Below are 17504 nucleotides of genomic sequence, written 5' to 3'. Positions count from 1 at the left end.
CCAAGAGATACATCACCCATAGAGGAAGAAGGAGCGGATGTAGACGGAGCGATACGAGATAGAGCGAAACGGGAGGAAGGAGTGGAATCCGGCTGTCGCGACCTAAACTGCGCTGCACTACGTTTTACGGTAGCGGTGTCTATGGCACAAATGTGTGTAAAGTGGTCGGACATAGGAAAAAGGACAGAAAAGTGGCATAAAATCCTCGTGATAGCAGAAGGAAAGATGAGCTTATCACGGGACGCCGAATCTAAATGAAAATCTATGATAGAAAGAATGAAATGAGAAGGAAAATCTATGGTAAGATGCTCAAGAAGAGATAACAAAAATCGAGCACGAGGCTCTGTGATGGAGTTGTAGTGAGAGAGAGGATGGAGTACAAAAGTCATCACCATGTTTATGAAACGAGGACCTTTAGCAAAAGATTTACATAGTGTATACTGATGCTCACCCCAATCAGCAGGGCGCTCACAAAAAGCAGAAATGAGCTCATCTTTGGACACAGTCCGCAGATGCTGACAAGAAGGATAGTCAGGAAACTCTATCCTAGGAACCCTAAGCACATCTGCAACTAGTTATGGTGTGACAGGGATGCGCGTACCTCGAATGTGAGTGAAAAAGAGAGTTACTGAACGATCAATCCCATGCATGTTGGAATAAAACTCCTAAATGAGCATGAGAGGACATGTGACTAAGACGTCACACAGTAACTCCCATCCCCTACTGTGAATGACAGAGGGAATGTCAGTGTCGGCGAAGTCCGCCAAAATGACTTGGCATTCCGAATGAAAACCTCATCTAGAGAAGTTCTCCGAGAATGCCTTGTGGGCATCATCATCACGGAACCGAAGATTAAGAGGAACAGAATTAGAAAATGAGGAAGCTCTAGAACGAAGAGGGTTCCAAGCAGGAGTGGATTTACGCTTAGGTGCCACAGACACTACTAACGTAAACAGAATGAGAAAGAGAGAGAGAAAGAGAAACAATCAGAAAAGTCCCAAGCAATTCAAATATATCGAATACATTGAACAGAGAGTACGTATGCATGGGGAATGCATGAACATATGACATGCAAAGTAAAAAGCATCATGGGCTCAGCTCAATCCAATCCTACCAGCACATAAGCATATTTCACTCATCTAAATGCATGGAAATACCATTCTAATGTAGATGTGATGCAATGCATGAGATTTTGAACACATTTAAATGAAAACTCATCCCATAATTTTAAGAAAAACTCATCAATTTTGAAAAACCCCAAAAATTTTCAAAAACCCTAAAACCTAAGATTCAAAACATGAAATGCATGAAGAATAAAGGAAAAAGAGATCATACCAAGTGATTTGAAGCAAGGAAGGGCCGAAAATCACGTGGGTTGAAGGTTTTGAGTGAGAAAAAGGAGTTTGGGAGATGAACAAGCGCGAACAGATCAAGAAAGATCGAGAAAATGAGAACCGGATCGCGAACAGAACTTATGTAGAACCCCAGTAATTCTCGACAGATGAGGTATCGAGAGGTGTAGAGACAGCTATCGAGGTAGGTGTCGAGAAAAAGAACGTCAACAGATGAAGGTGTCGAGAGGTATCGAGGATCAAGAGTCACCTTCAAAGAACAGAAGCTCGATCGATCGACCAGGTGTCGGGAAGGTATCAAGAAGGCAAGAACTTTCTCGATCGATCTACCAGGTGTCGAGGAGGTGTCGAGATTGCAATAAAAAAAAGTTTAAGAAGCTCGACAGATAACAAGGTGCCGAGGAGGTGTCAAGCCAGCTTTTAAAAACAGTTTTTCGAGAAGTGAAAAACACAGACATGAATGCAATCCAACATACACCTCAACCAATGATCCTATCAACATATTAAGCTCTCAAAATCATCTCTCAACAAAAATTTTAAACACATGGATCCTCAAAAACACACACACACACTAAACAAGTCTAACCAATTTTATTTTTAAAAAACGAGTCAAGACAATTTAATGAGCATACATTAGCACATGTAAAACCTTTGTGATGGCCAAATTACATTGTACCTACACATGTATCAAGAGTAGCAAAGAATATTGCATATAGTGTGAAAAACATCACAAGATTGCATATGTGTATACATGTTATGACGATCTAAGATATGAGAAAATAACTTTAACTCACACACAATCATAACTGTTTGATGGGGACTATCACCTTCGAGGTACATCTTATAACTCTCACGTCTCTTAGAATACACGCTTGCAACCATATTTAAAGCATTTTTTATCTTTTTGCTTTTTATTTTTCTTTGCATATTTTCTTTTATTTTTAGCATATATGCATAGGCATAAAAATGAGAAAAGAAATACCTAAGATGTTAAGCATTCGACACTGCACTTTTGCTATGCCGAAGCATACGGGTGTCTTTGACATTGCACTTTTGCTATGCCGAAGCATACAGGTGTCATATTATAATTAGCGGACAACAGTGGTGAAATGGTTATTTATGCCTTTCTCTTAAGATTTTTTAGTCCTACCCGTCAAAAAGAGTGATACAAGTGTTAAGTTTAAAAGATAACTTAATCTTACTCATCACGAACAAAAGCCACAAAACTCACTTGCTTAGTTGTGCATAGAGATGCTCATCTAAACTACAAAAGATACAAAGTTTAGAAAATTTTGTTTCAATGGCCATCCAAGGTACACAAGCAAAGTACACAAAACACACACTGTTTTTATATTTTTCTTATTTTTCAATTTTTTTTTATATCAAAAACAAAATAAATTAAAAAAAAAAAACTGAAAGTAAACACACAAAAACATGTTAAACAAAGCAAAGCATAAAACTAGATACAAATGCAAAAAGGAGAAGAACGAGAGAAAAAGATCAATCCATGGAGATGACACCAATGTTTTAATGAAGGAATTCAAAACGTTTGCTGTCAAGAGGTTTGGTGAACAGGTTAGCCTTTTGATCATCAGTGTGGATAAACTCAAGAGTGAAAGTACCATCTTCGACAAGCTTCCTATTGAAGTGATGTCAGATCTCTATATGTTTGGTTCGAGAATGTTGAACTGGGTTCTTAGAGATATTGATGGCACTGGTATTGTCACAGTAAATGGTGAGATGCTCTTGACAAATACCATAATCATGAAGGAGTTTTTGCATCCAGAGGAGTTGGGTGCAACAGCTACCGACAGCAATGTACTCAACTTCTGCAGTGGATAAGGAGATAGAGTCATCCAGGAGACAAGATTGTTACCCACATAAAAACAACCCCCTAAGTACTCTTTCTATCATTAGCATTGCCAGCCTAATTAACATCTGAGTACCCAACAAAGACATCATTTGTGTCCTTGCTATACCACATACCAAAGTCAGCAGTGGTTTTGACATACTTTATAATCCGTTTTAAAGCAGTCATGTGTGATTCTTTGAGATTAGCCTGATATCTAGCACACACTCCAACACTGTAACCAATGTCAGGTCTACTAGCAGTAAGGTAAAGAAGACTACCTATCATGCTTCTATAAAGAGAGGGATCAACATTCTTGTCTAACAAGTGTACAGTGAGTTCAACATTTAGGCTCATAGGGGTTCTAACAGAACTAGCAGATTCCAAACCAAACTTTTTCACAAGATTCTTAGCATATTTAGATTGAGATAAGAATATACCTGAATCTTGTTGGCAAATCTGCAATCCAAGGAAGTGAGTCAGTTCTCCAATCACGGTCATCTCGAAATCGGCTTACATGAGTTTTAAGAAGCCATGAGCGAGTTCATCCTTAGTTGAACCAAAGATAATATCATCAACATACACATATGCAACAATCAACTCGCCATCTTCCTTTTTGAGGAAGAGTGTTTGACCAGCCTTTCCTCTTGTGAACCCATGTGACACCAGATATTGTGTAAGTCTATCATACCAAGCTCTAGGGGCTTGCTTCAACCCATAAAGTGCCTTCTTGAGGTACAACACATGATCTGGAAAGTGTGGATCAATAAATCCTTTTGGTTGAGCCACATAAACATCCTCTTTAAGCTACCCATTCAAGAAAGCAGTCTTCACATCCATTTGATAAAATTTGAACTTTAGATGACATGCTAGGGCAAGTAGAATTCTGATGGACTCCATTCGGGCAACTGGGGCAAATGTTTCATCATAGTTTATTCCTTCCATTTGTGAGTATATTTGAGCTACAAGTCGAGCCTTGTTACGAATCACATTGCCTTTTTCTTCAATCTTATTGCGAAATGTCCACTTTGTACTGATGATGTGCTCACCTTCCGGTCTAGGTACTAGAGTCCAAACATCATTCCTCTAAAACTAAAGTAGTTCATCATGCATTGCTTCAACCCAACTTTCATCTTGTAATGCTTCCTCAACTTTCTTAGGTTCAACCTGTGACAAGTAGCAAGAATAAGACACAAAGTTAGCAACACATTTATCAACTGTACATTTCCTTAATGTGAGTTCATTCATGTTTCCCACAATAACTTCCGGAAGATGATTTAATTTTATTCTAGAGGAAGGTCCTTTTTCTTCATGAGACTCAGAATCTGGTGAAGTAGGAATGTCTACAGAGTCTTCCACAATACTAGGAGTACTTGAGGACACATGTTCTTGTTCAACAATGTCTTGAACTTCTCTAGGCTCAGGAGGAAGAATTTCTTTGGAGAGTTCCTCAATGCCTTTCTCAGACTGGAATCTGAAGACTCATCAATAACGACATTTACAATCTCCATTACCTTCATAGTTCTTTTGTTGTATACCCGATAAGCCTTGCTTGTAGACTAGTAACCCAGAAATATGCCTTCATCGCTTCGAGAGTCAAACTTTCCCACATTCTCTCTATCCTTGAAAATGAAGCAAGTACTTCCAAATATCCTAAAATACTTCACATTTGGCTTCCTTCCTTTCCATAACTCATAGGAAGTCTTTTTGGTATCGGGTTTGAAGTACACTCTATTAACTGTATGACATGCAGTGTTTACGGCTTCTCTCCACAAGTTTCTAGCCACATCTTTGTTATGCAACATGGCTCTGGCCATCTCTTGAATAATCTTGTTCTTTCTTTCTACCACACCATTTTGCTGAGGCGTAATAAGAGCAAAGAATTCTTGAGATATACCTGATCTTGTGCAGAAAAACTCCATATATGAGTTCTCGAATTCTTTACCATGGTCACTTCAAATTCAATCAATCTTTAGGCTTTTTTTATTCTGCAGTCTTGTGCACAAAGCCTCAATGTGCTCAAGAGCATCCAACTTGGATTGTAATAGAATGACCCAAGTGTATCTAGTGAAGTCGTCTACCACAACCATGATGTATCTCTTACCACCAAGAGACTCGATTCTGGTTGGACCCATAAGATCTAAATGTAAAAGCTCCAATGGCCTAGATGTAGCTGATGTCTGAGTGTCTGAATGCTTAGCTTTCATCTGTTTCCCAAGCTGACATAGTTCACACATCACATTGCTCATTCTACTAAGCTTTAGTATCCCCAAGACTGATTCATGTTTAAATACAATAGATAGATACTTGTAACTAGCATGTCCTATTCATTGATGCCATAGATCTTCATTAGGCAAACGAATGCTATTACACACAATATCAACATCAAGAACCAATCCATAACAGTTGTCTAAAGTGCGAACCCCACTAATGAGCTTCTTTCCAGACTCATCCATGACAAGACACTTTCCTTTTAAGAATAGCACCCTGAAATTTTGATCACATATCTGACTTATGCTCAATAGGTTCACCCTTAGACCTTCTACATAAAGAACATTTACAATGTCTGGCAGTCCTGGTAGAGATATGATTCATTTCCCTTTAATCTGTGACTTGCTTCCATCACCAAAAGTAACATTGCGACCTTTCTTAAGGTCGAAGACCTTGAAGAGAGATCGGTCTCCAATCATGTGTCTTGAGCAACCACTGTCAAGGTACCATAGACATGTGTCCATCACTTTGAATGCAGACTTCATCATAAAACACACTTCATACTTAGATGACAAATCAGAGGAAATGGTTCTTTCACTCAACTGCATTTTATGAGCTAAGCCTTTAACTTTCACTCTTCTCAGATGAACTCATTTGCACATTTTCATTCTGAGACAGGCTAGTTTCTTCTTGGCCAAACTAAGATCTTTTCCAATAGTCATCATAAAAGAATTCAAATAATTTTTAAACTTGTATTTTCTAAGACACTCAAACAAATAGTGATTAGAAAAACAAGATGTATTTGAAAACAAAGATATCTTCAAGCCAGTTATAGCCATGACAACAGGGGTCAATGGATCAACACAGCAAAAATTAAACCTAATCAAAGTGTGTCTGCTTTGATACCACTTGATAGGCCAGAAACTGAATTAACCCCTTGTGATTAAACAAATTAATTAATTAGCCAAGTTATTAATTAATTAATTTAACATGCAAACGCATGGTAGCACAAATAAATTACCAAATGACTAAACATGCAGCGGAAATTAAATGACACGGTAATTTGTTTACGAATAGAGAAAAACCTGACGGCAAAAACCCCACCGGGTGATTTTTAGGTCACCACTCCTGAAACTCCACTATTATCACAATAAGGGGTTACAAGTAAAGGAATTCCAAGTACCTTACCAACCTACGGTTGAACCTTTACCCCAATACCCAATTGGACTTGTTTTGTAATGGCAGTTCCCACCTTTGATGCACGGCTCCCAAGTACGTGACTAACCAATGCGCAAATCCCAGTACGCAACTTCAACACCAACTTGAAGGAGAGGTTGGCTGTAAAGTTCTTCAATTCATCCTACACGATGAAGATCAAGAAGATGCTTGGTCACAAAACCCTTTAGTGCAAATACACAGCAACTTCTTCAGATGTATTTGAAAACAAAGATATCTTCAAGCCGATTATAGCCATGACAACAGGGGTCAATGGAACAACACAGTAAAAATTAAACCTAATCAAAAGTGTCTGCTCTGATACCACTTGATAGGCCACAAACTGAATTAACCCCTTGTGATTAAACCAATTAATTAATTAGCCAAGTTATTAATTAATCAATTTAACATGCAAACGCGTGGTAGCACAAACAAATTACCAAATAACTAAACATGCAGCGGAAATTAAATAACACGCTGATTTGTTTACGAATAGAGAAAAACCTGACGGCAAAAACCCCACCGGGTGATTTTCAAATCACCACTCCCGAAACTCCATTGTTATCACAGTAAGCGGTTACAAGTAAAGAAATTTCAAATACCTTACCAACCTACAGTTGAACCTTTACCCCAATACCCAATTGGACTTGTTCTGTAATGACAGTTTCCACCTTTGATGCACGGCTCTCAAGTACGTGACTAACCAATGCGCAATTCTCAGTACGCGACTTCAACACCAACTTGAAGGAGAGGTTGGCTGCAAAGTTCTTCAGTTCATCCTACACGATGAAGATCAAGAAGATGCTTGGTCACAAAACCCTTTAATGCAAATACACAGCAACTTCTTCAGAAGAGATGAACTAAAGCAAGAACTTTGTCTTTGATCACAAATTGCTTGAACAGAGTTTGCTCAATGCTTGTGCAACTTGTGTACAATTTGACGGCTCTTAAAATAATCATTTTATATGTCTAGGGTTAGGAGAAAAGAAGACCCAAAGATACATTCACAGATCCCAAGAAATCAGATCAGAAATCTGATTTTTATAAACCTCGACAGATAGCAAGGTGTCAAGAAGCTATCGAGCAGGTGTTGAGCTTTAATGAAATTACACTTCTTCAGCTTGTTTCTTAGACACACTTGATGACTTCAACACTTGATCTTGAAACCTTGTTTCTTAAAGTATTAAAAACACTTAGAACTATCAAATTATAAGTAGAGTGCGTTTTGTCAAAAGATTAGCCAATATACATAAAAGAATGACATATGTTTTTAACAAGTGAAACACATATGTCGTTACAGGAATGAAAGAATATACTACAAATTTTAACTGTGTCATTGGTCAAAAAAAGTAATGTGGATATTTATTTAAGATATTATTGAGATCCATTGATCACATTTATTGTAACATTGTCCAATTGTGAAACAATAAGTATAATCACAATAAATTTTAAATATTTTTAACAAAGATTGAGGTAGTAAGTTGTGATTGACATATAATATTGATGTAATATATGTGGTCCCATGTGAATAGGTTGTTGCACTAATTGTAGTTTGCCACCTTAACATGTGGAAAAAAAAAATTGTGAAATTTGTTGAGTTTATAATATTTTTTTAATATAAAAACACATATCTCAACAATATATATATTACTCACTATATTTCAACAATCTAAGTTGGCTTAAGAACACGTGCACGCATGCAAAACATAATGCTTTTTCATTTACCGCGAAAGCAGATCTTGCTTGGCCATGATATGTCTTTCTTCTTGATATTGTAGAAAATTTGTGGGTATTGAACGAAGGCAAGTGGGTGAGATAACTGGGAGTCAAGATGGAAGCATATTGCCTGGCAAGCAGATGTAGGATCACTGCAGTACCTGTCACAGTCTAGCACCAATAAGTAAGGGCCATTGCTGATTACTCCCGAAACTCGAAGCTGCAGTTGTACTGTTATTTAGTGCTACTATTTATGTTTAACTAAATGCTTTCATGCCAAAGAAATAGAGATAGTTTACTTACCAAGGTGTTGAGGGCTCCAGCTTTAAAACTATGAGGCCATGATGGCCTTCTTTCCCGAGAGATATAGACAAGAAGAGGCATCTTAGTTTGGTCTTCGACGTTCTCTTCGTTGCTTTTATTGCCATGTATTATCTAACAATATAAACAACTCTCAAAGTCAGTTTTGATAGTTTCTTTTTCTTTTCCATTTTTTTCTAAATAGAAAAAGTTAATTCTCTAAAGGCATTGATTTAAGAAATATTTTTAGAAACTTTTATAGGAAAAAAAAAAAAAAGTGGAAATTGATTTTTTTTAATGATTCCAGTTGAAAATTTGTTACTAAAACTTTCAAGAAATTGAATAAAAATTTTACCTATTTTTAAAAAAAAAATTGGTTTTGATAAAATTTAGTATCACACATGAGCTTCCAACATGCAACTTATTGTAACAACTACATGTTACGTATTCTTCCATCTTTTAACCTACAGTAATTTTTTTCATTATCTCTTTCTTTTTTACAAATTGTAATGATATTAGTTATATTTAATTTTTATTTGACACTAATTTACTTAATTTTCAAATTAAGATAGTCCATGCTTTCTTTTATCAAATTTTTTATGTATCGACTTTCAGGTATCGTAAATTGTACTTTGTCAAATATATGTATGCATGCCAATAATCACAACTTTTCAAAGCATGTTTTCCCCAATTTTATAATCGCACATAATTTATTAACAATTTCCGATTTATTTCTCCATTTCAATTATCAATTTTAGAATCACACTGTTTTTTACCCAAATAATGTCCAGCTTAAATCTATATATAATGGCCCAATTTAAATAGTTTAACCAACTAATTAAAACTTTGCAAATAGCCAAGAGCCTTGTGATTCTATAAGACAGACCACTACCTAGTTTCTTCATATAGAGAATGGAGAACTTTAGTTCAACCATCTCATCCCCCACTTGTTATAAGCCAAAAGGAAAAATAAATAAATAAAATACCCAAAACTGATTGCAATTACTGAAGACATTTTTGAGAACCAGTTTCATTTTATGTTAACCTAATCCCAACTACAATATTCGTAAATTTTGGTGGGTCAATTGGGAGAGAAAAAAGAAAATTCATTGGATTATTGAGATGATATCTCTATTGAGAAAATCTCTATCCAAGGAACCACAAACACATTGTTATACTATAGTCTACATTGAATACTATCAAGATGATCTCTAACCAACCACATTTTGAATAAAAAAATTATCACGATGTTTAGCTTAGACCAACCTAGCAAGCTCTCAAAGTAAGGAAATTCACATACTTATTTTCACAATTGGCATAACTGTTAAAATAAGTGCTAAAAAATATTTTGTTTTTAGTTTTTTTCTTAAGCACCTTTGGAAAAAAGGGGTCAAAAAAGATTAAATAGGAAAACGTTTTATCAACAACTTGATCAACTGTAGATAAAATAAATTAAATTTTGTATCAACGGTTGTAAAACGTTAGAAATCAAGAACACTAGATTGTATCAAAGCCAAGGATACATTACGGTAGGCTCTCTCACTCTCGCTCCCGCTCTCTTTCATAGCTCACATCTCTCTCAACCTAAAGACAAGTTCTCAGCTCCTCACAGGTTTTCTCTCTCTCTCTCTCCCTTATGTGTTTTTTTATTATTTTCTCGGCAACCAAACAAAGTTTTTGACTTTGGTTGATTTTGATTTGCTTCAAATTCATCAAGCTGGTTGATTTTGATTTGCTTCAAATTCATCAATCTGGTACAATTACATGCAAATCTTCTATATATTCACACTTTTCCCTATCCAAACCTCTATGAGTGGTTGTGAGTTTGGAATATGATAGAGTATCAAAAATAGGATATTGAGGTGTAGGAAGAGAGGATAGCAAATTAGAGGTTAAATTGTGGTGGTAACCAAGGAGATAAGATGGAGGTTTGGATACCCTATTAGACTTTCTAAGATCAGTTTGAGTAGGAAGAACAAGTTCAGGAATAGCTTCTACAAGAAATTGAATAAAATCAATTGAATCAACTGGAAAGGGTTCTAAAGTAGGATCTAGGAAAGAAGATTCATGGCTTGATTGTGGAATATGAGACTCAGTAGTAGAGATGATAGTAAAATTCGATTGTAAAGAATAGAAAGGATAGACATGTTCATGAAAATGAACATCCCTGGAAACAAAAATGGTTCTATTAGCTAAATCAAGGACCTTATATCCTTTGATACCTGCTGGATAGCCTAGAAAGACACATGGTATGGCTCTAGGATCATATTTAGTTTTGTGATGACTAGGGGTGGCAAATGGGCGGGTTGGGTCATAAATGGGTTGGGTATATAATTATCCATTTATGACCCATTTATATATAAATTAATTATCCATTACCCACCCAACCCATTTAATTAGTAACCCACCCATTTAACCCAATAGAATCCAAATAAATAAATAACTTGTTAAAAACTTTAAAAACAAAAATCAAAAAGATCAAAAATCACTTTCCTGTTCTTTCCTTTCATTTTCCCTTCACAAAATTCATTTCTCAGCAACCAAACAGACCATCAGAGAAAGAAACAGAAAAAGTTAAAGTTGTCAACTTCAAAAAAAAAAAAAAACCTAGAGGTTCTTTGCCGTGTCGTTTAGGACAGCCCAAGCGTCAACGACGAGTTTGAAAGCTTGATCTACGAGAGGGAACTTATTCTTGTCTAGGTGAAGGAGCAGTGCGAGCCTATGATACTGTTTCTTAATGAGTTCCTAATCGTCCGATCGGCGATCAAGCTGGAGAATCGAGTACTAGTCGTGGTGGTTGTTCATGCACTTCTCGGCGGCCAAGAGGACGTCGGTGACGGCCAAGATCTTATCCGAGCCGTCCAAGAGCGGCTCAGTTTCTTGGGCTAAGATCACGAAGTCGCTCGAACCGGTGAGATCTCGGGTTTGGAGGAGCTTCTCAAAGATTCCGAGTAAGCGTTTGGCTTCGGCTCTGTTTAGGTCTTCCATGTTTGTTTGTTTGTTTTTCTTCTTTTAACGGTGGTTTATTTTTCGATCTCAATGTGTTGGAGGTCATTCACAACGTGTTTTACTTGCTTGAAGATTTGGCCAAGGGGGTGATCCCTTTCGATACTGATACCTAAGTCAATGGCATGTTAGAGTTCTTCTTCTTCTTCAAATCTAAGGGAAAGTGTTTGGGCTTAGAAATTTAGAGGTTAAAGTGTTTGGGAAAGTGTTTCATTACTGAGAAAATTTGAGGGAGAGTGAGACTGAGGTCTTAGGTTTTAGATTTTAGAAGGATTTAGTGGATATTAGTGGGTTTATTTAATTTTAAATTTTAGATGGATTTAGTAGATATTAGTGGATTTATCCATTTAGACCCATCTAATTAAATAATCAAATTGGTCTTTATCCATTTAACCCAAATACTCAAATGGGTTGGATTAAGACTTATCCAAATAAGGTGGGTAATGGATGGGTTCATGGATATGGATAAAAATTGCCACCCCTAGTAATGACTAAGAGTAGATACAAAACACAAGGAACCAAACACTTTAAGATGTGAATATGGAGAATGATGAAATAAAAGTTCGTAAGGACTCTTGTTGTGCAATGATGGACAAGGCAACCTATTGAGTTGAATTGGTTTATTAGAATGAAATTTTAAAGCTCTTGCCACTTGTAAAATATGTTGGTGTTTCCTTTCAACGGCAAAGTTTTATTGAGGAGTGGCAACACAAGAAAATTGATGAAGAGTACCCTTTTGTTTAAAGAAATTTGGTAACTTGAGACCAGGGGCATTATCTAATCGAAAACATTTAATTTTGGATTTGAATTGAGTTCCAATCATTGAAAAGAGTTTCTCTCCAAACTAGTTTGGAGAGAAACTTTGTTCTCAAAGTAGCAAGTAAAACTGCAGAATTATATGTACAAGATGCATTTGAAACGATTGATAAGAAAATGAAAGAAATTTAGTGAGTGCAGTATCCAAAAGATATAGATTCCCCTTTGCTCTACCCAATCCAATCGTTTGCCATGGTTGTAGGGCCTGAATTAGCAAAGGGTATTCAAGAATATTAAGCAACAAAATATGCTTTTAGTTAATTGACTCACTGATATCAAATTATAAGAAAAAGTTGGCACACAAAGAACATTGTAAAGAGTAAGTGTAGATGTTAACTTGATTGTGCCTGTGTGTAACAACTTCCTTGTGACCAGGTAAATTGACAACAAGATCAACAGTGGAAGTGATAGTAGTAAGGAAATGGATTGAACCATGTGATCTGTGGCACCTGTGTCCAAGATCCAATCTTGAGAAGAAATTGTAGAAGGTGGAGTGAAATTGGCTGAGAAAACAGAATGCTCAAGAGAAATAGTTGAACCATGAAACTCACCTCCCGTGTGATCAAAAGCTGCAAAGGTTGATGATTGTGGATACAAAGGTGCAGATTGAATCACCACATGAGCAGCTTGTAGGGTTGAGGATCGTGTCATAGACTGATGATCAATAGCATTGTTTCCAATTTCAGCAAATTGAGAACTAAGAATGTTGACATGCTTCATCAGTTCTTGACATTGGATCTGAGCCTGTGTCAGTGTAAGAGTAGAATTCTCAGAGATTGAAGATTGATTGGGCACCATAATAGCTGCATCTTGGTGTGCTTGACCTTTGCCTCTGTTCCTATAACCAGGAGGAAAATCATGCACCCTATAGCACTTATCAACTGTATGGCCTTTCAATCCACAATGAGAACAAATAGGCCAATCTTCCCCTTTGTAATTAGAACCATGACTGGAAGAATTAGAACCATAACCAAAAGTATTCTCAAACCTGGTGGCTAAAACTGCAGATTCAACAACTGAAGTCATTCTCAATCCCACAGACTTTTGCTTTTCTTCTTGCTGGATCAAAGAAAAGACTTTGTTGATTGAAAGAATAGGTTCCATCAAGAGGATTTGCACTCTAACATTGGAAAAAGTCTCATTGAGACCCATGAGAAATTGGAGGACATATTCTTCCTAGAACAGCTCATGAACCTTCATCATTGCACCACATAGACAGGAAGGGAGTACTTTGCAACTCACCAATTTTGCATTTCAACTTGGTCAAGTACTCTCTAACAGTGGAATTGCTTGTGTATGACAAGCTAATGCCTTCTTCAACTCTAGAAGCCTAGGACCATTTCTCTGAATGAACCTTACCTTCAAATCCATCCAGATTTCATTAGCTTTGTCAGAGTAAATTTCTTTACAGGCTATATCCCTGGAAAGAGCGTTGATAATCCAAGAAAAGACCATATCATTGCATCTCCACCATGCTTGAAATAGAGGAGAATCAGGATCAGAAGGCTCTGGGATAGAACCATCCACAAACCCTAACTTGTTCATTGCTGAAAGTGCCTTAGTCATCGACCTACTACAATGTAGATAATTCTCTGCTGTAAGTGGTTGTGAAACCAAAATAATTCCTGGATTTTCTGCACTAGGAAGAAAATAAGGACTCGATGGTTTATCAACATCGACAGCAATTGCAGAAGACCCAATTGGATTTGTAGAATGAGAACTTGTATTCTCAGCGGAAGCCATGGAAATCCAGCAAATCAAAGACGAGAAATTCAAAAGAAGAAAACTTAAGAAAGAATGAAATCCAAAAGCCTAAACTCTGTTTGGAAGCAAAGAAACAGAAAGAAAATCAAAGAGAAATTGCTCTGGTATCATATTGAGAATCATATAGAAAGCTTTGAGAAAGAAATTTCTATTTGCATTAATGAAAAAACCTAAATCTAATACATAACCTGTGTGTTTATATACTAAGCCAAAGGAGAAAAAATCTAACTGATACACGTGTGCTAACTAACTCTACTAATGGATTAATTAAAGCACATGTCGTTTAGCTAACTAACTGTAAACTTCATGTAGCTTATACACTGCAGCATAAATACTGCTATTCTTTCACTTGCACAGCTCTGTAGTCTTCACTGCAACCTTCCTAAGCTTCAGTCCTTCTCAATAGTATCAGAACACATGGAATCTGAAGAAATATTTCCATCAGCTTTTATCTTCTTTGAAGACCCATAGTTATCATATTTTCCATTCCTAGACGCAGTTCCCACCATATCAGCTGACACATCTCTAACAATGTCTGAGAAATTGGTCTTTCCAATTCCATTTTCTCCCATATATAACTCCAAATTTGTTTCAGGTGTTTGTGTCTCCTTAGATGCAGCACAAAGTAGCATTTGGGACACTTTTGAACTACCTTTGCCTTGACGCACCATCAATTAAAAGTTAAAACCTAGCCTCTCAAGTGTTCAAGCCCCCACAGCAAAGCCCAAATTATTTCAGCAGAGTTAACTAATGACACATGATGTCCACTATTAACCAGAAGGTCCAGAAGAGTACATAGTCCATGGTAGAAAGACCTGGTAGGATTGTTTTACAGAACTTTCATATCTATTAGCAGCACTTTCAATATGTGGGATACTTCTAAGACCTACATGCATAAGATTTTGAATCATGGTATAGAGAACTTAATCTTAAGTGATCAGCAGGGCTCCAAAACAATTTATACCAAGCAATTGGACTCGGCATATAGAGTATGACATCCAGAATTAATATAGCATACGAAATCCATACAATCAATGGATGCATGATATGCTAATTAAAATATGACTGTAAATTTATCATTTTATAATTTTAGAACACACTAATAGATGAACAAAATAGTATACTTATCAACAACAAAAAGAAAAAGATGAACAAAATAGTATCAAATTGATTTCTCTACTTACAGCCCAAAACAATTCAACTTGTGACTTGTATTACACTCATTAGATTCAAAAACAACATGCACAGCAGCAACAGAATTTGGGAAAGTTTTTACATGTCCAAATCATCCTGTTGAAATACCAGTCTTGTTAGGACCTGAAGGTCCTTGAAAGAACCTCGTAGATTCCAGATAAACATGCACAGCCGCCTCATTGACCCAAAGATTATCTAATACATTCATACCTATGTGCCTAAATTTGTACGTTGAGAACAACATCTAAACACCTAAATATATTTCCCAATAGCCTTGACACTCCTTTAACAAGACCAATGACTACAAGCCCAAGATCACCAACAAAAATAACATTGTATCATCCAAAATAGAAATAGATATGAATGCATAGCTCAGATACAATTCTAAGGCAATATACAATACATAATTCAAAAAATAAAGCCATTAAGCTATGAGCTATCAATTACCAGATAACCGAACCGCTCCTCCCTCTATCCAACCAGAACTTTGCCCTTCGCTTTCCTCTGCTCCAACATATACTCATGAACTCGCTCGGCTTTCTTTCTCATACCTACAATCATCTCCTCAGTCACGTCAATGATCTGTTTTGGCAAATGCAGCTCCAAATAATTGAACCACTCCCCGAGCGTCCCCTTCTCCAAATCAAACCCCTCCTCAACACCACAACCACCCTCCCTTTCCACCTTATTATCATCACCAACAACTCCACTCGCCGCCGTGCCTTTATCCACGTCAATTTCAACTTTTTCTTCCAAATTTATTTCCTCCACATTCTCCAATTCCTCAACACTACATTCACCCTCATTTTCCACCTTATTATCATCAACAACAACTACATTCACAGCCGCACCTTCATCAACATCAATTACAGCTTTTTCTTCCAAATTCGTCTCCTTTGCATTCTCCAACTCATCAACTAGATTACAGTCAGGCAGCTCTTCACGTAAATTCTTCCTCGTTGGCCTGCCTCGCTTCTTTTTACCTTTAACCTCCACTTCTGCACACTCTACTCCAGAATTCTCCGGAATCTTCTCTAGCATTGAATCTGAAACCACATTCTTCACATTCCGAGTTCGCCGCGTGCCTGTTTTCTGCCCTGGTTTCTCTTTCTCCGATTCAAGACCAATTTCCTCTGTTTCTTCAATCTTCAAAACCCTAGCTTTCCTCGGAGGAGCTCTTCTTCGATTGTCCAAATCCTCAATTTTCTCATCGCATTTAGCTTCTTCGCTCTCTTTCAAAACCTTGCCCATCCGGCCACGATTATCTGCTACTGGTTCCACAATTTCAGGAACACCATTCCGGGCTTCCTCTTCTTCGTCTTCATAACTCTTCAAAACCTTAGCTTTTCTCGGAGGAGCTCTCCTCCGATTCCTAGTGTCCAAAACCTCGCCTTTCTCAGCTTCTTCTGCCTCTTTCAAAACCCTACCTCTCCGGCCGCGAATCTCTGAAACCTGTTCCACGGAAACTGCCTGGGCGGCTCGGCGCCTAGGGTTCCGTCTGAGTTGGCTCTCATCGTGGCTTGCAACGATGTTGACAAGGATGGAACTGTACTCGCCGATCTTGATAGAATCGCCGTCGGAGAGATCGTGAGGCGTGTTTGGTTGTAGCTTGGTTCCGTTGAGGATAGTACCGTTTGAGGAGTCGAGGTCGCGGAGGATCCATTTAGGCGACCCGGATCCGGATGAATAATCGATAGAGAGGTGGTTGGAAGAGATGCCGGAGTCTTTGATAGGGAGGTTGTTGCCGCGGACGATGCGGCCGATTCGGATGTTGGATCCGGGTTTGTATTCTATGGACTCGCCTTTACGTGGGCCTTGGACCATTACGAGCTTCAGAGCTGGGGGTTCCATTGTTTGAATTGAAGAAGGTTGTCTTGTGAAGTTTGAAAGTAGTAGTGAGCAAGTTCTCTGAGTCCGGGCAATGTCAAGACTCGAAGTTTCAAAATTGACCAAATTTGAATTATAGCTACGCGGCTGCTTTGTGTAAATGCATTTCGCCCCCATCAAAATGTTTTTTTTTTTTTTTTTGGCGAAAAACCACTTTTAGTCTCTACATTTTCAGGCGATTCTCATTTTAGTCC

At 37.4% G+C, this 17504-nt stretch overlaps 2 protein-coding genes across 3 annotated transcripts; both read right to left on the bottom strand.

The window, feature by feature from the left end:
- Positions 1-3279: 3279 nt before the first annotated feature.
- LOC136070543 (uncharacterized mitochondrial protein AtMg00810-like) lies at positions 3280-3702 on the bottom strand. Its single transcript, XM_065780604.1, has one exon. The coding sequence runs from the start codon at positions 3700-3702 to the stop codon at positions 3280-3282; it is 423 nt and encodes a 140-aa protein (XP_065636676.1).
- Positions 3703-14361: 10659 nt separating this feature from the next.
- On the bottom strand, positions 14362-17397 carry LOC111998454 (FHA domain-containing protein At4g14490). Of its 2 annotated transcripts, none has more exons than XM_024030550.2 (2): positions 15871-17397; positions 14362-15115 (listed from the first exon to the last, which is right to left on the bottom strand). In XM_024030550.2, the coding sequence occupies exon 1, from the start codon at positions 17272-17274 to the stop codon at positions 15895-15897; it is 1380 nt and encodes a 459-aa protein (XP_023886318.1). In that variant the 5' UTR covers positions 17275-17397; the 3' UTR covers positions 14362-15115; positions 15871-15894. The 2 variants fall into 2 exon arrangements, with proteins under 2 accessions (XP_023886318.1, XP_065636662.1); XM_065780590.1 differs by having other exon boundaries at positions 14362-15044.
- Positions 17398-17504: the final 107 nt, after the last annotated feature.

Source organism: Quercus suber, unplaced genomic scaffold (genome assembly GCF_002906115.3).
Source record: "Quercus suber isolate HL8 unplaced genomic scaffold, Cork oak 2.0 scaffold_240, whole genome shotgun sequence".
NCBI lineage: Eukaryota > Viridiplantae > Streptophyta > Magnoliopsida > Fagales > Fagaceae > Quercus > Quercus suber.
Note: the sequence above shows the minus strand (reverse complement) of the source record. Positions and strands in the feature narration are given on the sequence as shown.